The 22,729-nt window shown below is 37.7% G+C and overlaps 2 protein-coding genes and 1 pseudogene across 5 annotated transcripts; all 3 read left to right on the top strand.

Moving 5' to 3' along the window:
• Nucleotides 1–1,728: 1,728 nt before the first annotated feature.
• Nucleotides 1,729–9,052, top strand: LOC104454654 (protein FRA10AC1). The gene is made up of 11 exons (XM_010069567.3): nucleotides 1,729–1,903; nucleotides 1,986–2,053; nucleotides 2,649–2,730; nucleotides 3,431–3,514; nucleotides 4,672–4,711; nucleotides 5,344–5,389; nucleotides 6,103–6,161; nucleotides 7,098–7,165; nucleotides 7,579–7,686; nucleotides 7,772–7,839; nucleotides 8,345–9,052. The coding sequence occupies exons 1-11, from the start codon at nucleotides 1,848–1,850 to the stop codon at nucleotides 8,434–8,436; spliced, it is 771 nt and encodes a 256-aa protein (XP_010067869.2). The 5' UTR covers nucleotides 1,729–1,847; the 3' UTR covers nucleotides 8,437–9,052.
• Nucleotides 9,053–10,135: 1,083 nt separating this feature from the next.
• Nucleotides 10,136–14,503, top strand: LOC104454653 (nuclear transcription factor Y subunit A-9). Of its 4 annotated transcripts, none has more exons than XM_039316477.1 (6): nucleotides 10,136–10,511; nucleotides 11,494–11,631; nucleotides 12,410–12,525; nucleotides 12,680–12,760; nucleotides 13,452–13,610; nucleotides 13,733–14,503. In XM_039316477.1, the coding sequence occupies exons 2-6, from the start codon at nucleotides 11,496–11,498 to the stop codon at nucleotides 14,054–14,056; spliced, it is 816 nt and encodes a 271-aa protein (XP_039172411.1). In that variant the 5' UTR covers nucleotides 10,136–10,511; nucleotides 11,494–11,495; the 3' UTR covers nucleotides 14,057–14,503. The 4 variants fall into 4 exon arrangements, with proteins under 4 accessions (XP_039172411.1, XP_010067868.2, XP_039172413.1 ...); XM_010069566.3 differs by having other exon boundaries at nucleotides 10,138–10,582; XM_039316479.1 differs by having other exon boundaries at nucleotides 10,141–10,582; nucleotides 12,686–12,760.
• A 2,559-nt stretch (nucleotides 14,504–17,062) lies between these two features.
• LOC104455975 lies at nucleotides 17,063–19,035 on the top strand (annotated as a pseudogene).
• Nucleotides 19,036–22,729: the final 3,694 nt, after the last annotated feature.

Here is a 22,729-nt window from a genome sequence, read left to right as displayed (position 1 = left end):
TTAGCCCCGACTTATAATATCATTTTTAAGTTTTTAATTTATTCAATGTTATCCTTACATTTTTTTGTAAATATTCAATTTAGTCTCGGATACATAAAATATTTGATATTATCTTTTTGTTAGTTCAATATAACGGAATTGTTAATTTGATTTCCAGTCCAATATGTTTAAATAGAGGACAAATAAAAAAAAGTTAATCGTGGATAGACCTATGAAAATGGATCTTAAATCCATATATGATCCATTTCAAACATAAATGAGTTACATATGGATCACCTTAATTTTGAATGGCCTACCTTAAATGGATTTTAAATTTGAAGACATTAATAAACAGGTCTAAGTAAGTTGAGTTTCAAACAATTTCCAACCCACTAGACTCATGCCCTCTCCACTCTCCCTCCCCATCGACCTTATAAAAAAAATTAAAAAAATCAAAATTATAATTATAATTATAATTTTTTTTTTTTTCCTTCTTCCTTTATTCTTCTTCCATCTTCCATCTTCCATCTTCCTCGCTAGTGGTCAACCACGGTAATGCCTAGTGATCGGCCAAGCAAGGGAAGAGCTCGTTGTGGTCTAGCGCTGATGAGGCTTGAGCTCACTAACATTTGGTGAGACTCGAGTGTCTTTGATCTATGGTGAAGCTTGAGCTTGTTTGTGGCTAGTCACTAGTTATCAGCACAGTTGGCGAGTAGTTGAAGAAGAAAAAAATCAATTTTTTTAGAAAAATACTAAATAATTCAATTTTTGAAAAATAATAAAGATATTAAAAAGTAGTGCACAAAGGAAAATTAAATCAAACTTTTCATACTAAATATTGAAAAATATTTTCTAATTTATTTTCAAATTTCATACAACACCATAACATATTGTTATTTTCCTAGAAAATGATTTCTTTATTTTTTTTAAAATAGAGCCTCAATTTTTTTGACAAAATTATAAAAATTGTCTACTATTCATACTACATAAAAGTGTTTTAGCAATACAATTTAAAAAAAAAAATCATAAGAAATAAGTTTTCCTAAATTTAGTTAAATAGGTTAGGTCGTGTATAGATCGATAAATTTGTATTATGATAAATGAGTCATAAACAAGTTAGATGGGTTAAGACTATATATAAGTTGGCCCAAACCCAACTCGACTGACCCATTTAATAAGTCTACTTGTGGATTATTCACATGAGATATACGAGTCAAATTAGCACATTATAATAATGCTTTTTATTTGTACAATTTCCATGTTATATGATGACATGGATTTTGATTTGAAAAAAATGATTTATGCATATTTTATAAAAACGTGAATTATTATATCCTAGTTTGAGATGAGTGTCTAACATAAATAATCGATGTGTAGCGTTATTTATTTTTCCACTGATCAAACTTAGTGGATTGGAAGCCAATTAGTTAACTTCGCTAATTTAAATTAATGAAAAGATAATGTTGGATTCTAACGTATAGTTTAGAGACTAAATTAAATATTTATCCAAAATTCAAATATCATATTAAACAAATCAAAAGCTTGGAAATAACATTGCACATTGATATAAAGTTTAAGGATTACATTAATTAAATTAAAAGTTCAGGCACCCAAAGTCGATGGGCTATTTGCATAATTGATTATGCCAAACATAATCTTCATGGGGAAAAAGGCAAGGCCACACGGCAACGGCGACGTTTCAGTCCCGGGTCGGGTTAGGTTCGGTAAAACTTCGAAGCGTTCCTCTCGCGACGGTGCCTTTCGCCAATCGCCGCGAGCAAGCGAGAATCGGAGCGACCGAGAAACCCGACAGACGAGGGCGGGGGGGTTCTTGTCCCTCTTCATCCGAAGAGAGCAAGGAGAACAAGATGTCGTCTTTGGGCTCTCTCAAGTCGCAGATATTCGACCGAGAAGAGAGAAAGCAGTATGCTTTCCGACAATTTTCTGCCTTCCTCCAATGTGGTTTTCGATTCAAATTTTTTTTTTTTTTTTTTTTTGGTTTCCAGGCAATATCAAGCTCATATCAGGGGTCTCAACGCGTACGATCGGCACAAGAAGTTCGTCCGCGATTACGGTACGCGGTTCCTTTCTTGTCTGGAATGTCCCCCCTCGATTGGGTCAGCCCTACGTTTTTACTCCTGGCGTTGGACTACATGGAAGGATGCACATTATGAGCTATTTATGTGTGGTTATCCCGTGGTCCTATATGGATAGGATGATGAACAGTCCCCTCCAATTAGACGGATGGGGGCTACAGTCGTCCTCATATTCTCGTCTCCATTGCCGATGGAATCGCGGCGACAGGGGATGAATCTTCTGATATTGATTTCGTTCTAGTCTGGGTAACGATTTTGTTAAGTGGGACTTAATTGTCTGCGGAAGTCGGATGCCAAGAAAGAGTGCAAATATCGAGCCTCTTATTTGCAGGTTCATGGTGTCCTATAGTAAATGGATAAAGAATGATAATTTTTTTGTGATGGAGAAGTTGTCTACAATTATCCTTACATATTAAATCTTATGAGTAGAGTTCATCTTAAGTCTGTGTTTCTAGTGATGTTAATTCTTATGGTAACGCGGGTGTTCATCATATTCGAGTGTACCAATTATGGAGGTATGCTCGGCGTATCTTTGTAGGCAACTCTCAGTTTACCATCTTACTGGTTTTGCAGTTAATTTCTATGGCAAAGAAAGATCTGTGCAAGCTAATTTGCCCGTTAAAACTGATCAAGATACTTTACGAGAAGGCTACAGGTATTTTCATCTTGTGTCCCTATACGTTCTCATAGTATTTTGTGTACGCAATATAGCTATTTGTGCTAGTCGTACTTATTTTGTTCTGAAGCACTAATGTTATACATTTATTGATAACTATGACTTAAGAGAGAGTGCATATGATTAAAGTGAAATGCATCAATGCGTGGCATGGCGTTCCTTCTCTGTGAAGATGCATCCATGACCCGTGATTTTTAAATTCCAGTTTCCTCATCTGTAAATTAGAGGCTACACAGAACATACCTGCTGCTAGCTTCTAGTGTAAAAGTCAACTGTTTTTCTCCTTTCTTTCCCTTTTTTTTTTGTTGGATTTTATGTATACTGATGTTCACAAACTCATGGTATTATTTCTGTAAATCCTGGTAATAGTGAATAAATATGCAACTGATCTCTAGTTTATGGTTTTGTGTAATAATGTTATGCTCATGTTGGTTAGACTGAATGAAGGGATGGTCTGCACTGCAACTGGTTCTTCCTTTTGGTAGCTTTTAATTGTTTGCTATGAATCTTGAGCTATTGATTGGGAGTTTGCCTGGTTTATACGGATGGTCTTTTCATCTATCTTTGACATTTTCCTCTTTTGCACTTCAGTGTGTGCATTTTTAATTTCAGTGCTCTTTATTAAGGTTAGACTTACTTAAAAATCTATTTTAATTCTTTTATTAATTGATTGATCTAGGTTTATACGAACGGAGGAAGATGATATGGATTCATCTTGGGAGCAAAGGCTGGTGAAGCGTTACTATGACAAGCTTTTCAAAGAGTATCCTGTCTAGTTTTAACTGTCACATACTTAGGAGACTATTCTATTCATTTCTAATGTGAAATCCAGTTTTCTTGCCCATACTCTTCATGCAACTTGTGTGCCGGTTTATTACATCTCGGTCCTCTGCTTGCTATTATGTTGTTACTGGTCGGTGTCTTTCGAAAATCATGTTTTCGATTATGAATATGGAAGACACTTTGAAGATGGATGTCTTCTGCAAGTTTTATTATGGTCATGAAACAGGGTTGTCAATGTGAGATTTCTTATACTCTGAAATTGACAATTACTTTTTCCCTTGTGTGATTTTTTCATCTTTCATATGTTGAGTTGATCAATACTTATGCTGGTTAGGCAGTTGTCATGACCACGGATGTGCCTTGTTAAAGTATTCTCACCTCGTGTGTCAAAGCTTACATTGACTCTGGTGAGAATCGTGCAGAGTGGGGTATATTTGGAGATGTAATGTATATTTTTCTATGGGAGCATGTCATAGGTCAGTGTAGCATCCGTGGATGAATGTTTTCGGCAGCTTATGTCTGTTTTTGAAGAGGAAGGATTGATGATGAATACTGCCAAATGGACTTTTCCTTTAGCGGCTTAAAAACCTAAAACGATAAGGACACTTGATTTAGTGATTTTGATCCTGTTTGGTGGCTTATGCTCTTGCTTTTTGCTTGGGCTATGGCGTGTTGAATAAGGTGTATGAGGTCAGAAGATGAAGTGAAGTGTGTGGGATGGATGCCCAAGAAGCATAGAAATAGCCTCTTAAAGTGGGCTGGGATGGTAGAAATGGCAGGCTTTTCCATAATAGCTCCACATCTGCCCACATCGGAGAGAATTTTTGCTGCCAATTGCTATTCAGGCCATGTATGATCTTCAGTAGTCATGTCATCACTGGTGGATATATACAAGTTTCTGTTGACACTTCCATGCTTTCAAAACTTCATGTTCATAGTCTGTTGATTCGTAAGGTAAACTGTCTTTTCTGTGCATCATTGTTGACATTATTGCAATTTTCCTTTTAGTTCGTAATTCAGTGACATTGCATCGACTTTGTCTAGATGGGAAAATTGATAAGGTACTCTGATTGATGTTCGCCACTTTTATGGTACTTTACACTGCTATCATGTGTTCCTCCCTTAACAGGTTTGTAGATACTGCATAGCTGATATGACGAAGTACAAAAGTGGCAAGGTGAACCGATGCTTACATATTTGTAAAACAATGCTGGTGCTTTCAATGATTTTGCAGCTATGCATGCCCAGTTTGAATACTGTTGCCCTTTCTAGAAAGCTTGAGTCTCTAAAGGATCTGGACAAATAGTTCTTTGGCTTTTTTACCACGATCTCTAGCAAGTTCTCTTTTACTGATGTTTGCCATGGTTGTGTAAGAGCATATTCTGGTTAACGCTGTCTCTTTATGATTGTTTGATCAGTTTATTGGATTTAGCCTCTTCATCTGTTATCTCCTTGTGGGTGGATCAACATTTCTGATCTCACATGTTACTTCTTGACAAACCTACTAATTCCCATGAAAGACGAAAGTCAATTGATGACTTTAGTTGCTGGAAACTTGATTCAGTTAAAATAATTTCTGTTTCAAGCCATGTGATGCTCCAGTTGGCTGGGTATGCACTAAACACCATTTACTAAAAGTTGCTAGTAGGAATTTAGGACATAGGAAAAATGGGATGCTTGTCAGTAATCTTGTTTAAGCAGCTTTAGCCATAAAAGAAGCATTTATCTCTGCGTCTTAACCTTTCATTCCCCTTTTCTTCTCCCCTTTGTCTCCATTATATCTGACATCTACTTTTTTGTTCTCAATAGATTGGTCTAAGATGGAGGACAGAGAAAGAAGTCATATCTGGGAAGGGTACATATTCTTTTCATCTTGATTAGTGTGGTACAACTTTATATCTTTCTGTGATCTTGATTAGTGCTTGCATTTTTGCTAAAGCTCTTAACTTAAAATGGCTGTCCAGTGGGCAATGCTTTTAGCATAAATCGTTGTTAATCTGGAGGGATTTACCATGTCGACATACGATACATTTGTATGAAGTGTTACCTTGTATATTGTGATGACATATACAAATGCCTTATGTCGAGTAGGTAAACTTGGAGAGTAGGTTTCTTATAGAGTATAATATTAAGACCATCTGATGCAAAATGTCTTATGCAGTGGTAAAGTTCCAGCATGCCAGTGTTAGGAAAGTAACATGACAATATTTTGCGAGTTTGGTGGATGTCTTTGTAATTGATCTTTCATATAGGAAATTTTTTTGTTCTTTGTTCTACGTTATATTTTGCTGTCACTTTCATCGAAGGGTCCAATAATGGCTTGCTCAAGAATGTTTTGATGTGTTTCCCTATCACGCTTCTTGTGTCTCTTTGTTTATTTTGTTCACATGAAAAGGGTTATTGCATCCACACAAAGAGAGTTTGCATCAAAAGAATGTTTGTCAGGAAAATGCTGAATTTGCCTCCCACTGGGCTGAAAGTTATAGAGCCATGTTTTGTCATCTTAGTTAGTGAGTAAAGATATCATTTATAGTTGGATAGCAGACTCTTGACATCCTCTTCTGCCAGGGCAGTTCATATGTGGTAACAAACATTGTGACGGGACAGATGGCCTTGCAAGCTATGAGGCAAGTGTTTTTTGCTAGTTTTCCTGATTGATCTTGGTGCTAACCTCCTTGATGATTTTTTTGGGAGAAGAGGAAAGGGGAGAAATAAGCAGTTTGATCTTGAATATGGGGGAACTAACTGTGAAAATTGGAGAAAATATGACATGATGAAAGGCTTTTAGGAGGAACCAAGGTTAATGCAGTAATAACATGTGTATGAGGATGCCATAAAGATGGATAAATGAGAAGTAGATCTGCTATATTTTATTCTGGTCTTTACTTGTAATCTGCAGAGATCTTATATTCAAACTCAATTTCCCTTCAGTCCATTTTCTCTCCTCCCCTAAACAACAAATATTACACTGTAGAACATTGTTTTTTATCCCAGCCTTTGTTGTGCATCCTCTTTTCCAAACTGAAGTGAAATGAACAATGTGTAGATTGTGAAGGAACTATTTAGGTATTGCTATTAGTTCTGAGACATGATTGCTTGTGCTTTCTTCATATGCACTATTCACAAGCATGCGTTGTTTCCTCCCATCGTTGCGCGTCTAGGTTTGACACGTGATTCCATTGGCATCCCAGCCATAACATACACCCAGTTTTTCATTCATTTTTTAGGCTGATGACCATAATAAATTGAACTTGCTGAATTGTGCAAATATTCATATGCTTATTTACAATATGTCAGACTACATTCTTAGCAATCAGCTTTAGGAACTTGTCCTGATTCTTGAGCCATTCCTTCGGCCTGTTGATTTCTCCAGTATTCAACAAGTTACAGCATCACTCAGTCAAGATGATGCAGAATGATAATTCATTCTCCTCTTCATTTTAACTTTCGAACTTTCTGACTGGATTTTCTCATCAGACTTTTGCTCATGGTATTAGAATTCTGACTTTGTGCAACTTGTGGTAGAATCTCTTATAGTCAGATTTTTTGATGTTACATGGCAGGTAAACTTCTCTTATTTTGAAGCGGGGGAAAACAAACAAGCCTTGGTAAAATTGGTAACTTGTGAGAGGTCAGTGGAATTACTGTTTTATCTCCTCAACATTCTTGAGTTTTACTTGATTCACAAATTGCTATGTTAATGTTTTGTAAAATGTGCTGATGATGGCTGCAACAAATGTCAGTGCTTGCTTTTGTACCTCATTGTTTATCTAAATTTGTACTATTAGGAGAGTGAATTGGACCGTTCATTCTTGGAACTCTTCCATGACCTGAAACGTGAGTGTGGTCTAAGTGCATGTGCTGCTGTTTTGACTGGAAAATCATGCCTATATGACTTCTTGCTTGTTTTCAGAGACTTTCTTCTTGTCAACGCTGTTCTTCATTAACCATGTTGGGAGTCTGGATGTGGTGAAAAACTTAGATCAGAATATTCCTCTATACATATTCACTTGCAAAACATGCTTTTGTTGTTGCTGATAATAGATGTGCTGATAAGCTTCATTACAAGAAGAGAAAAGAGAAAGAGTTAATGGACAGGAAAGAGAAGGAGAAATTGGTGAAGCTGGCGAATTGTGAAAGCAAAAGAAAGAGGTCAAGCTTTGCTATAATGAGCTGATTGATGTTATACCCGTATATTTTTGCTTAGAGCATAATAGAATCATACATTGCCTTTCAGGGATCAATCTGGGATTGATGATGATACAGACTCTGAATATAAAGAGAGAGAAGCGAGCACAAGAAAAGGTTTTCCCCTTGTCCTTAACACCCCCCCCCAAAACACAAACCTAATGCTTAATGTGCATCACAGAACATATATGTTACTCTTTTTTTTCTTTTAATTACTCCCTGTTCATTGAAAATGGAGGAGCGGGCACAAGAAAAGGTTTTCCCTTGTCCTTACTCCCCTCCTCCCCCTAAAAAAAAAAAAAAAAAAAAAAAAAAAAAAGCCTAATGCTTAATGTGCATCACAGAACATATACGGTACTCATTTTTATTTCCCCCTTTAATTACTCCCTGTTCATTGAAAATGGAGGTGACATTTGCAAAGAAAAATTTTAGTGCTCTGCTGATTGCACTCAACAGGCTCATAAACTCAATTGCCGTATTGTGTAGCATTTTCCTTAATTTAGGCCCACAGTATGTCCATGGAAATGGACAACTTAATGTTAGATCCACATACTATAGAGATGTGCCTTTTCTATGGTGCCTTCTCTATAATTGCTCTGTTTTTTTTTTGCTTTTTGTGCAGGGAAAAAGGCTTCAAGTTCCGGGGGCAAGCATAAAGATGACGATGAAGATGATGAGAATTTTGATGAGTTTCTCCAGGGAATGTTTCCATGATATGACCACATGGAATCAAATGGTTAATATTGGCATAATGGAGCGTCTGATGGCATGGTTTAGCTGCGCTGGTATGCTTGTGTGCACTTCAAAGTATCCTCTCTTTCAGCCGAGCGAAGAAAAATGGTCGCGTGATGAATGCCCCGTCGCTGTAACATAATGACAAGACTGCACAAAACAGTGAAAACTTAGATATGTGAAGTATTTATTAAGCCTGGAAGTTTATTTACATTGCCATAGATCCTGTGATTTGCAATGGGTAGTGTAATATTTACTCGCCCAGAGATCCCTTTCATTGTCTGGAGTGACTTCTCTACAAGTCCGCCCCAGGAGAACCTAACACTGCCGAGATCAGTCGAGTGAAGCTTGTAGCGGATGGTGGGCTTGGACTGAAGTGTTGGCTGAGGGGCCTATTAATCCAAATTGAGCCGAGGCCTGCAATGAAGGGGAACCCCAATACTGTGTGCGGGCCAGGGGAAAGAGCAATAGTGCCTGCAATCTCTAGTCTGTACCTGATTTTTGTGGACTATATAGTGCCCTTGCTGGTTTGCCTTACTGGGCCCAAATATTTTAGAAAAACCATATTTGGGGGTATTAGAAAAGAATCATTAAAGGAGGGTCTGTTGTTATTCCCTTATTAACAAACACCAGACGGCAGCCTGTCAGCCGGCTTTGCCTGCTGTGTCATCCCATCGTATACGGAATGCCATGTGTCTTCCTCTGGACACATTTGCCTTTGCACGAGTCATTCGTGAGCAATAGAATAATTTCGGTTATAGGGGATAGCGACCTTGCTGTCGTACGCCCTGACGTATATTTCCGTTGTTTATTACGCGCTACTTTAGGGTCTTTGTTCAGCTCCCCGATTAGTCTGAAGTGATCGGTTGACCTCCTATCCCACATCGCAGGAGTAAATTCCAAGTTTGATGGAGCGTTGGAAGCCTAGGTTCGGTCTCTTTCTCGGCTTAGGTGGTCCGATGGCCGAATGTTCCATCATTGCTTTTGCAAAGGATTGAAGGAATGTGTCGATTCCTTCACAAATTTGACGTACGAAAAGGCAAAAGGTGGGGAGGAAAAGAGGCAGCAGCTTATGATTGGGTCTCGGACGAAAAGTGACCAACACAACAATGAGCGACTTAATCCGACTCGAGCAAGCAAAGGTTTATTTCCGCTTCAAACACAATGATGAAAACGTGCAATGAAATTTGAGTTCCTAGTGGGTAGCTTTATGGCAACCGAGAATCGTTAGGGCGAAGTGTGGTGATTGGTGCGTGGATTTTGCGGCAAAACGGGATTTTGACACCAAACCTCTTTGGCTCTTTCCAAGATTGTTTCTTGACATGGACATTGCTAAATGTTCCCTCCTTTCTTGGACTGCTTCTCCTCCTTGTTCTTTAAGCAACGATTCTCTCCGCAAGTGGAATCTACGGAGGAAAGGATGGAAAATTCCCCTTCTTCGCGAGTCACACGTCATTGGGAAATGAATTTCCTGGGCAATAAAATTACCTCTACCAAACACCCGACAAGATACGGGAAAGGAATACACAAAACCGTAAGGCATTGCGTCTACAGGGCGAGATGAGATCGACAGGAAAGCAAACCCTGTTTCTTATTATTGTCGAAGTCAATGTGGGGGACCGGAATTGCAAATATATCAACCTAGGGCGAGAAAGCTGATGAGAATTATCAACTTGCCCCGGTTCCTACGTTTCATTCGTTTCAACTCCTCTCGTCCTTGACAACGACCAAAACCTTTGCGTCAACCACAAACAAGAACTTCAAGAAACAGAACCCGACTTTGAAAAAAAAAAAAAAAAAAAAAGACAGAAGAGGGAAGAGACAGCTAATTGAAGGGGTAGTCACCTCCCGATCATCACTAACGACGACAAACGATTTTCGGAAATATAAAGAGGAAGGGGTTGGAGGGTCAAGGCCACTGTCTCCCCTGAGGATGCAGAGAGGGATGGATTCACTATCACCCGCACCCGTGGCCGTCGTCTTCGCTCCTGTGCTTCCTCCGGTCTAGGGCTTCTCAAGTCTGACTTCGCGTCCTCCTCCTGTCTTGGCGTCCCACGGCGAGTCCCTCTCTCTACCCCCCACTTCCCTCCGTTCGAATTTCTCGAAGGCGAGTCGTTGGAAGGAGCTGGTGAGTTCAGTCACACTTCTGTTGGGCATCTACCCGTATCTCGTGGGTTCCCGTTGGTTTCGGCGCTCCGCTTTCCTGGAGCGTAATTCGCCGTATCTCGTGGGTTTCGGCAATTCTTGAGGTCGGGACCTTGTGAAATCGTAGTGGGTCAACGACTTTCTTCTCTGAGTCTTACTTGGCGGTTGGATCGTTGGATTCGTTGGACTTCGACTGTTTCTCTTCTTGCCAGAAGCAGTTAGACAGAGTCTTGCTGCTGAAATGGAAGGATCCCGAAATTGGGATCTTTCTCTTTTTACTCGTTTCTCTTTTTGGGTCGGGGGGTGGTCTGCATTCGACCATTATTCGAAGTCCAAGGGGGTCTAAAGCAGTTATCTGCATCTATGACCCGAGAGGGCGTTTTCCCAGTTATTATTAGCTTATTATTCTTCGTACTTTCTCCTGGATTTTGTCAGTATAATTACCTGATGTAGTCTTTGTGGACCTCGACACGAGTATACTACAACCGTGTTGATCCATGTCTTTCTAAGTTCATTAATGGGTAGATACAGGATCTGACCATTGTTGCTGCCGTGATTACCAAACCGGTTGCTTCAAATCCTTTCGTAAATGGTAGACTTTAGGGCTTCACTATGGCAGGATAGTTTATATCATAGTAATCGTTTATACTTATCCGACAAAAGAACTTTTTCATAGAAGTACATAACTTTTCATTTGGAAGGTTAGTGGTGAGATGGATGTTACTGCTCTCAATCCCTCAAACTCTGAGTAATTTGGTCGTACTTTTTCCCTTCATTCACAGGATTGTTCATGGGTGATTTTTATCCTTATCTTTTATTTTAGTTTCTTTCATTTGGTTATTTGCAGTGCACATGAAAGGCCTAACATGAAACCCTAAATAACCTTTCTTGCAGAGATGTTAGTGATGCCGGGGAGGGCCGAAAATATAGATCCACAGTTAGAACAAGGAACTCAAAGCATTTTGCACTCTTCGCTGTATGTGCAACCTTGGTGGCATGGAGCTAGAAACAGTATGTCAGTTACAACTGAAGGTACTAAAGACTGATTTAGAGCCTTGATACTGGTTATGCCAAAACTAACAAGAGATAACTGATTTAGCATCTTGATCCGTATCTTTGTGACTCATGAATCATAACAACCTCAAAAAAAAAAAAAAAAAAAAAAAAAAAAAAAGAAAAGTAAATACTCTAGTTGGTTTCATCGCCAAGCAGATTGAGCTAAAGGGCTAAAGATGCCCATGTACGAGCAAGCGGGTGGGGTGATCCAATTGATTTTTATTCATTAGTTGTAACCCCTTCTCTCTTTCTTTATCTGGGGGAAATTGTGTTCTGTTAGATTCCTCCCTGGAATTTGAAAAAAAATACTTGTTAATGGCAGATTACTTCAGGGTAAAAATACTGTTCACGGTTAGTATGATTCGTGTTATACCTTGTACTTTCTTCTTATAGAACGGTGACTTTGATCTTATCATCCTTATACTTTATTCTAATAAAGCAGTGACTTTGATCTTATTATTTCCGTCGAATATTGTACTATCCTCTTTCTATAATTGGTTATGGGCGGGGCGATGTTATGAGAAGAAATATTTTCTTCAATTTTTGCAACTTTGGTCAAACACTGCATGAAGCACTTCCGACGTATGAGATTAATTGAAGTCATTAATTGTCTTCCTTTGAGAAGTCGTATCTTTGATGGTACCGTCCTTTTCATATATATGTGAATTGGCTGTACTATTAGAAGAAGTGATTTAGTTTTCTTCAATATTTTGTGTGCTCTATTCTTTCTTTGATGAAATTTAGTCTTTGGCAGATGGGAGTAATAGGCAAGAGGAGAAACATGCCAAGAGTGTTGAATCCTCAATGACTCTTTCGACTGGTGAACATCTTGGAGTGAATTCCCCCAGGGAACTTGTTGGTCACTCAATTGTGAGTCTCTCGTTCTCATCCATGTGCATGTGTATTTTCAGTCATGGACTGTGAATTTTTTATAACATTGAATCCGTCTGGAAGAATTTAGTTGCAAGGATATTTTGGGACATAATGTTGCCCCCTTTTATTCTGTTACTTAAATTTTCTTTAGTTGCAGGTTCTGACCTCATCTCTCTATTCAGATCCGCAATTTGGTGGTCCTCTGACTTCTTTCTATGGACCTCAAGCCATGGTATGCCCACTTTAATATGAAATTTTTTATGAGCCTTGATTGATGCTTTATCTGTAACTTTTTCTTTATTGCTCATGTCTAATAAATATGAATTATGTCGTTACCTCCAGTTTTGGCAGGACACTTAATTACTGCACATATCATGCCATTAAAACGATTGTAACATCTCAGTGATATATACTACCCCTTGAATCGTTTCTAGAAATGACTGGCCTCCCCAATCAAAAGGGGTTGGTCTTGAAAGGGATTGAAACATGTCAATTTTGCCTTAATCAAGCCCTTTGAAGTGTGATTTCCAAGGACACTGTTGACCATTGGTGTGGTTCAATATAACTGGCACTTTGTAATAAATACTGAAGTTCATGTGACTTTCTGATTATCCTATGTGAACGGTCATTGATCCATTCAAAAATGTATCAAAATTAATATAAAAAAATGAATTATGTCAGTAACCTAGTTCCATTAGCATTATAAATGCGCTTTTTCATATATTCATCATTTTGGGTCCAACAATTGTCTTAAGAAAAAACGTTAGAGCTGAATTTTTGTTGAGCATAAGAGGGATCGCTGTCAATTTTTCTAAATTTAAAGCGGTTGGATTGCACTTCCAAAATTGATCTGATGTCAGAGCAATTTACCCTACATATTTTGTGGATTGTAAATCTTCTCCGAAATTTCGGTTTAACTGTAGGTACCGCATCTTTACGGGGTTCATGGTAGAATGCCTTTGCCCCTTGAAATGGCGGAGGAGCCAGTTTATGTAAATGCTAAGCAATATCATGGTATTCTGAGACGGAGACGAATACGAGCAAAGGCCGAACTTGATAGAAAAGCCGTAAAGGGCAGAAAGGTAATGCTTACTTCTGGAATGTACAGAATTTGCCAATTTCTTCTGAGACATTCCCTTAAATAGTTAAAGATACATTAGCTCAATAATGAAAGGTTCCATAATGTTATTTCTCTCTTTTATAGCCATATCTCCACGAGTCACGACACCGGCATGCGATGAGAAGACCAAGGGGTTCCGGAGGCCGCTTTCTTAACACAAAAAGGCTGGATAGTGATGATTCCAGCTTTGCAGCAGAAAAAGCTGTGAATTCCAGTGTTGATCTGCCAACACAATTTGTTAAGACATCAACTGCTCAAGGCTTTCAAACTAGGTCCATGAGAGCAGATTCAACAGGCTCCAATGGGAATGCTAGTGCCAATGGGCTCTCATACCAAGGTATAAGCTGCCTTGGTGCGGAGAAGGAAACCTTGCAGCTATATGAGGGCCCTAATGGGGCCTACAAATAGCTAAACCTCTCTACGTGGGGGTCCCATGGAGCTCCACATTGCTTGTGCTACCGTCTTTTATTTCCGTAAGAAATAGCAGATGTGTGCAAGGATATGCAGCTTTCCCGAGTGGAGGACCCTCAGTTTGCTGTGCTCCGGCAACTCATTCTTGGCTGATACGTGCTCTTTAAATATCTATGTTCTTCAGGAAGAGAGTTCTCACTGGCTGGCTTATCAAGTTGCCAGCCGTTGTCGTAGTGGATGTTTGAATAATCTCTCTTCTGTTCATGTTTATGTTTCTGAGGATTTCGGGACAAGGTTATTTATGCTGCGTCTTGCGTCAAACACTCGAATGTCTCGTGATTGATCAAGTGTTGTGCATGCTCTGCCATGAGATACTATGTGTTTTGAGGAATTTTGTAACTGAATCATGCGTTCTACGGAGTGTATTTGGGATGATTGGACCTAGATTATTTTCCAATTTCAAAGTAACTTATGCAGGAGAATACAGAATACCATCGCGAATCATCAGGCCTGACCAGAATTAGTCGAACTTAATCACTCTGATAAAACTGATGATTCGCAAGATCGATCTACCTCAAACTCAATCCTTTTCATCTGGGCCAAGTGCACACGGCAGGAGGGCCTTTCGTTTACACCCGATATTAGCTGAACAATTGACTAGTTTATCACACTCAATCTCTACAGATAGGCGACTTGTTTTTTTCTTTTTGTTTTTCCTTTGGTCGATAATGCATTCTTTCATTATTACAATTGGAAAAGGTTCATGAGATAGTCCACCATTATGACATCAGAAAGGCCGAAGAGGGTTTTTAGCAACAAAAGAAAAAAGAAGACCAATGAGGGTTGGGGATTTAGACAGCCAATATGAGAAAAGGGAAATCGGTTCAGTGGGCCTTCACCACCATCAATCCGCGGCCAGCCCAGTCTCGGCTTGTTATTACAAAAGCCCTATGCATTTCTTTCTATATTAACCAAAGGGTTCTGGCGAGGAGGGCCCCTCTCGACGTCGAATCAACTACGGAGGTGAGATTCTCTACTAACATCGATTCTGGCGATTGCATTCGGGGAGTGAGTGTTTGGCTTAAGCTTGGGATTTATCCTAATTTGCTTTGTCCATTCACACTGCACATAGCAGATCATGTACCATTTTCCCTCTGTGAAGGATTTCTATTGTTGGAATTGCGTTGTTGCGTACACTTCACTCAAAAAATCACCCCTTGGGGTTATTCTGAATCTGCCATATAGTAGTTCATAAGGTTCCGGGGGCTGATATAATGATGACGTTAGGTTGGCGTTCGGTTTCTGGTTCTAAAGTCAGAGCATGTTGTAGTTGCTTTTTACCAAGTGGGAACAAACCCCGTTTCTCTTCCAAACCAGCTTGTCATTTAAGGGGTTAGGGCTCATCTGCCTTATGTAAATTCTACTTTGTAGTTGTTGCTTGGTCAATTAGGCTAAAATACACCAAAACTTAGCATAAATGAACATTTAAGTACCAAAAATTTTGAAAAGTACTTTTAAGTGCTACGTTTTATGAAAATTGAGATACTTAAGTGACAATTTCGGCGAGAATAACTGGAAATCTGTGACTTATTTTAGGAATAAATGTGGTTTAAGTGGCTTGCCGGAGCTGCCCACTCAGCAATTAATATGCAAAACGACGTTGTTTCGTCCCAAAAATTGATTTTTAAAATAAATACTAATTAAATTAAATTAAAAAACTAAATTAAAAAAGGGAAGGGGCAGCAAATCGATGAGAACCTAGACAAGCTAGCCACATCAACACCATGTGGATATATATTTTTTTTAAATAATTGCCATCTAAAAAAAAATTGCTAGAAAATGCCACGTTAGTATTTTGGCTAAAATTTTTCGCCGTTGGCACTTAAGTATCTATTTCTTCTCCAATTTGGCACTTCAATGTACATTTTGGAAGTTTTGGTAGTTAAGAGCATATTTGGTAATCATTTTGTTTCTGAGAATAATTTCTGCTTACAAATGATTTTTTTATTTTATTTTGTTTCATGGACAAGTTTCTAAGCATTTAAAAGCGTTTGATAATTGTCTAAAATTTATATTATTGAGATAAAAATATGTTTGGTAAATCATCAAATTCTTTTGTGATTTAGAATTTGTTTTAATTTTTAAAATAATTTGTTATATTTTCTCTTTTTTCCTTTTCTTATTTTCCTTCTTGCTTTGGCTAGTCACTGACCTATTTTGGAGTTGTTCTCGAGAACAAAGAAATAATTTTTTTCTATTTCTTAATTCTATTCCAAATCTACTTCTGTGAACAAATTTGTTTAGGGGAACAAAAAAGTTACCAAATAAATTTATGTTCTTTTTTTATTCTAGTAAACAAAAGAATAAAATCAAGTATTGTTTGACTGATTATCAAACATGGCCTAAGTGTCTGTGTCAAAGGGTGTCTAGCACTCAATTGATCAGGTCTTCCACACAAATGGGATTGTTTTAGTTCGTGGGGCCACCAAAATGGTCTCTAGGCAACTATATGTCTTCCCTTATATGAATCTACTTGCCATTTCCCACTGACCATCTTGCCTCAAGCTTGATCACGTCTCTTCCCATTGTTAGACTTTGCCATCCCCAAGAGGGCCAATGGCCCTTACTAGCATGCCAAAGCTCTCCTCATAGGTAGTCGATTACTTTCATAAATTGGCTCCATAGGGTATTAGGTGCCTGAACTAGTCACCATGCATGTTTTCCAAGCATAACCTTGTTGTACACCACTGGGTCCCTAAAGCCCAAGCCTCCCGCATCTTTCCTTGTTTTTAGTGGCTCCCATTTCCTTCGATGAATTCCTTTCATGCCAAGTTTTCAGTGACTCCCATTTTGCTTGAAGTGTATAACATTTGGAGCTTTCTCCAGTTTCAATTATTTGTTATGATTTGCTTAGTGGTTAGAGCTCAGAATTAATGGTATGTTTTTCTTCTTTCATGGATCCAGTTGAAAGACTCATAAGATGGGTAACCTGTCTGTTGCGTTTAAGTCGACCAGTATACAGTAGCTTTTAAGAAGAGATTTGGCAAGGGGCATTGCTAGCGTGATGGCACTGTTACTATTAATGAGTAATAGTGCAATATTGGCCGCCCATTTTAGTTGTTGAAGAAGACTAGTTTCATTTTTGAAGAAACGAATGGATGAAGTTCTCGAAGGGAAAAGAAAACCATGGGTTGAATTGAACTATTCTTTTTTAATGGTAGACAATGGACATTGGTAAAAAAAAAAATGATATAAATGATATACTTAAGAAAACTCATGTAAGATGGAACTAAATATCAAGCACACATATAATATTTTGATTCGTGAACTTTCAAATTTTTCAAAGTTTGACAGGAAATTCACTAATCTCTCTTGATTTTGATGTCAAACAAACAAAAAGAAAAATCAAATTACAATGTGACAAAGGGAGAAGGATGAATATGAGTCCAATAACAGCCCTTGATGCCGCAAAACACGAGAACGCCATTCAAGAACAGCATTTCTGATTTTTTTTCTTTTTTGGAAATCTAATAAATTTTGCAATAACCTTAAGGCTACATTTCGTCATCCGGATTTCTAACTAGGATGTGACTAGATAAGATATGATATAAAATCAAGTGATTTTACTATATCCTATCAATTATTTAGTGATTGTAGTAAGATATATTTATGTCATGTCATGTGTATTGTTTGATATAAACAACATATTAGTATAAATGAATAAAAAATTTTGCAAACGAAGATTGTAAAATTCTCCTATCCGCCTTTATCTCACTTCTCTCATGAGATAATTTTATCCAGTCTATATCTCTATAATATTCGACATTATTCTATCTTGAGTATGTACCAAAAGTAGGATATGATGAATTTTATCTTATCATGAATTTTATCCTAACCGCCATACGTAGCCTAAGAATCTCATTGAAGTGATATTATTTTCATAGTTGTAATTTTATTCCAGCAATTGGTTTCTTTGGAATAATTTTGTCCCCTATTTTCTTTCTTTTCCATATAAAAGAAACCGACTTAATGGAAGTGGAGCAAATCCCAAGTGACAAACAATTTTTCACATTTTCTAAAGAAATAAGTAAAAGAGTTAGCGGTGTCAATACCATTGTCACTGTTGAAGGAGTAATGGTGCCGTTGATCAATTCCCTTTGGCAAGTTTGAGCAAGTACAGGAACCTGGATGCCATTTTCTTCCCCGGATTGTCGAATATCAGCTGGTCGGTAATCTCTCACTTCGATTGCAACCATTGGATGTGAAATGCAACGTCGAGACCAAGGTTTGTGTACACAAATGCAAATTTTGTCGATTTCATTTTCTCGTAGCTTGTCACTTGTTATCAATTGATTTGCAAATGCTTGAATAGGTAATGACCTGATTTGATATTTCTTACAGGATGATGTGTTTGTCAATGTCGTTGTGTCTGTGCAATATCGAGCCCTTGCAGACAAAGCGACCGATGCCTTTTACGAGCTCTGCAATCCAAGGAGTCTGATTCATGCCTATGCGATCGATCGTACATGCCAAATATATTTCATCACATCAGTACAAATATAGTACCATAACAAATTTCTACACTTTTTATTTGCAAGTAACATACTTTTGTCCTTAAATTAACATTTCGTGCAAGCAACAACTCTTGCATCCCTTATTTTGATGTTCCAATTTTTCCAGCTATCAAAGCTAGTGTTGCAAAGCTAAACTTGGAAGACGCTTTTGAGCAAAAGATTGGAATTGACGAAGCTGTTGAAGATGAACTCGGAAAGGTTGTCCACTCTAGACTTCTAGATGTTATTACGAGAGATAATCTGAATTAGTGTTCTCTAAATTTTGCAGGCTATATCTGACTATGGTACGAGATTGTGAGAATCCTGATCATTGACATTGAGCCGAGCGTGCGTGTTAAGCAAGCTGTGAGTGAAAAGTATGTTGGTAAGCTTCGAATTTCAATTGTCGATGATTCTAGATAATTATTCAACATGGTAAAATTTTTATATGTTTAGCGATACTGGTAATTCTCATGTCTATGGAGGACAAGAAAGGATTCGCGTAATGCTTGGCTATTGTAACATTATTTAATCTGCATCAAACGAGAAATTAGACATTGTTCGGTGCTTAAAAGCTGTTTCAAAGATACCCCACCACATGTAAAGTATATTTTGATCTGCATCATATTTGAGTAACTTCAATTTATGTTTTTGTTTTGGACTGATGGTCGCAGCGAACATAAAGGCTGAAGCGGAAATAAGTATGCAAATCATAAGAGCTGAACACGAGGCTAAGTGCCTTTCTGAGCTGGGTAGAATGTTAAAACCGCTGCAAAAATGATAATCCCGCTGTTCTTGTTAAGCATCTTCATTGAGCTCCTGAAGATGCTTCTTTCTTCTCCCCATTTCTCGATTATCTCGTCATTGTAGCAATATTCTCTGCTAGATTTTCTCCCTCTCTTGTTCGAAGATGAATTAGCTTTAACTTCGAGGCCATTGATTGCCTTCTATTTGCCTTAATTCGAAACCTCTTTGATTGGTTATGGTGGATATGATTTTGGTTCCATCAGAACATGTCGTTGAATATATAACTAGATAGAATGGCTTTTGGAAGAACCAAATTGCTTCACGCACTAAAGGCATAATTTTTTACGATCATGACCAAGATTATTGGACTATGGAATTTCTCAATCGCCCATTAGTATGAACTGTATCGTGTAGGTCATTCAATCATCATGTCAAAACAGCATCGACATGCTTTCGATCGGGTCATTGATTGACATGTCATTGGAATTCCAGTAACGAGAGAGACATTTAAAATCTAGACATAAAAGATAAAATTCCAATTCGAGAGAAAACAGAAAAGTTGTGGCAAACGACTTGGCTATATAAGATTCAAATCGAGAAGAACAAAAAAGGTGGTAGCAATGACTCGGCCACAATGGGTTCTCTGCCACATGGGTTTCTTCTAAGAAGATAGATTAAGTGTGTCGTATCATGATCCTAGATGCCCCCTACTCTATTGTTTATTCAGCATTCAATGTGGTAGATAAGCCGTAATTCGACAAATTCCCACCCTAAATTGAGTTTTTTTTTTTTCCTTTTTTGGACTGGAGTAAAACAAAGTGAACGGTCAAAAGAGTCGCCAAAAATTGAAATAAAATGCATTAACCCCAATAGAAAGAGATTAAAAAGAAAGAAAGATCTTGCTGGGGATAGTGTCCGCTGTGTTTCGACCATATTGTGAATTTAAAGATCTCACTAAGGAAACTCAGCTAAGAACAATGTCTGTTGACTGAGCTACAAAAGCGATGATTGATGATGCCAAACGACAAATTGATTTTTTTATTTAGAATTGTTCATGTTCCGTTCATGGAAGATGGTCCAAGTTCTGGTCTAAGCAAACTGCTGACGAAACTTGATTAAGCTCGTCGCATGAAAAAGGCAAGGGAACAGACCCCGATAAAATGTTGAAGTTTCAGCAAATGGAGCGAGAGAGATGGCTAAAGGAGAGTGTAGAAAGAGTATAGACATTGCTGCTGACTTCTTCATTAGCAAGGAGATGATTTATATGCTGCAAAAATTGCTTTTTGAAGCAATTCCAAATGTACAAACAAGCTATGTCAGCCTCAAAATCATGGAGTTTGTATTCGTGTCATGTCAAATTCATACTTCTTCTCATTTATTTTCTCTTACATCACTGTGCTTTTTAGGTCGTGCATTCACATCATTTCATAAATTAGTTACTCGATAGCATATGGCTTTCATCCCATGGCTCACAGTCAAACTTCCATTTTAAATTTGGACAAAACCAAAATTTTGGTTAATTAATTAATTTTGACATCACTTTCTAATAATAAGTTTTTTGACCGAGGCATAGTGTGGATATGGAAGAATGATACTGAATAGAGAACACATGAATTTATGTATCTTAATGACCTGCCCTGAGAAATCAATTTACTATGTACACATCGCTGTCATTTGAATCCAAGCCCTGCTACACTCAAAGGAGCTTTGCGCTCTTAAATTTTAACAAGAACACCTTTTACCCTCGTGAAGAAGAAAAAAATTACATTAAAAGTTTCAAAACTATCGAATGGAGTAGAATTCTATCATATAAATTTGCAATCAATTTTTTAAGTACCGTTTTTTTTTTTTTTTTCTGAAGTAAAGTGTCTCTAGGTATTTATCTTGCTGCATATTTTAACAGTAAACTAATCTGTAAATGAATAATTATATGTACAATGGTGTAATTGAATATTTCATCGAGTTCATTCCATCCAGAATGCAAATCTTATATCTGGTTTCAAGGGTTCCGGCTACTCGATATGATTTGTTTCAAGTACTTCGTGAGTAATACTGGTGTTCTTTAACATGTAAGAATGGAAAATTGAAACGTGATGAGACTTCTTCTGACAACAACTTGAGATTACTGTCTTTCTAGGGTTTTTGGACTGGAATTCGGTTGTCATTACTTTGCATTCAATTTGAATTTGTTGATTTCACGAGCTCGCTTACTTAAGTTGACCACTTTTGAATCATCGAAACTCATTAAATCTGTCTGTTAATTTTGATCAAATGGGTACACAAAGGCAACTGTGAGCGAGTGAAAATAAAAGAAAGTATTAAATTATACTCAACCCTTCAAGAATTTAACGTTCGATTTATGGGTCATTGTAGATGCTATTGGTATTTCCTTATTATTAATTTGAACTTTGGAATAAAGCGTTGGATCATCATAGTCACGTTTGAACAATTTAAAGATAATCATAAGATGCTCGCATTGTCCGAAAAAAGCCAAGAGATTAATTTGACAAGACCACATGATAAGTTAAATTCTTTATGATAATAAAAAATGGACAAAAAATACTTTCATAATTGCTGAAAATTTTTAAGCACAAATGATTGTTAATAACAAAAATGCTATATGTTAATTAATTTTTTAAGCGGTATAACAGACACATTTAGAAAATAGTTTTCTAAATTATTCAAACAAAAGACCCCTCAAAATTTTTTGAGAAAACTACTTAAAGAGTCTATCCCGCTTCACAAGAAGTCACTTCCACGCTTCTGATTACCAAAATAAAGCTGATTTGTGATGGTCAGATAAAAGATGAACTTAGTAAGGGTTCCGATAGAAGTTCTCTCTCTCTCTCTCTCTCTCTCTCTCTCTCTCTCTCTCTCTCTCTGGGGCCAAATGTAATGAAGACTCATCCAAACCCTTTGAATATGTGAAATGACAGATTAGAAAGGAAAAGAAGTTGATCAAAACTCAACTATAATGCTACATGAATGGGAAAACATATATCTAGGATGCGTTAGTCTCTCGTTCAAATGACGAACCTATCATAAATACTTTGCTTAAATGACGTGGGGCTCATAACAACTCTGACTTTCCTTGGGCACATTGGTGGTATTCTACTCACGACATGGTTGATGGTTTGGAGCTTTTCCTTGACGCCAGGAATCATCGAATTCTACCGTTTGGGTATTATCTCAGACCTCGTTAAGCTTCATCGTTTACAATTTTCTCACCTTTCTACATAGGAAGAGTGGATGATCCAGTAGAAGTGCCTTGGAAATCACGATTGCCTTTGAACTAGGCAGATATAATTTGAAGAATTACATTGCAAAGATCTGTAGATGAGCTTAAAAGAGAAAGGCAAAGCTGATTGGA

This window comes from Eucalyptus grandis, chromosome 7 (genome assembly GCF_016545825.1).
Source record: "Eucalyptus grandis isolate ANBG69807.140 chromosome 7, ASM1654582v1, whole genome shotgun sequence".
NCBI lineage: Eukaryota > Viridiplantae > Streptophyta > Magnoliopsida > Myrtales > Myrtaceae > Eucalyptus > Eucalyptus grandis.
The sequence above is the reverse complement of the archived record's forward strand: the minus strand, read 5'-3'. Positions and strand labels throughout refer to the sequence as shown.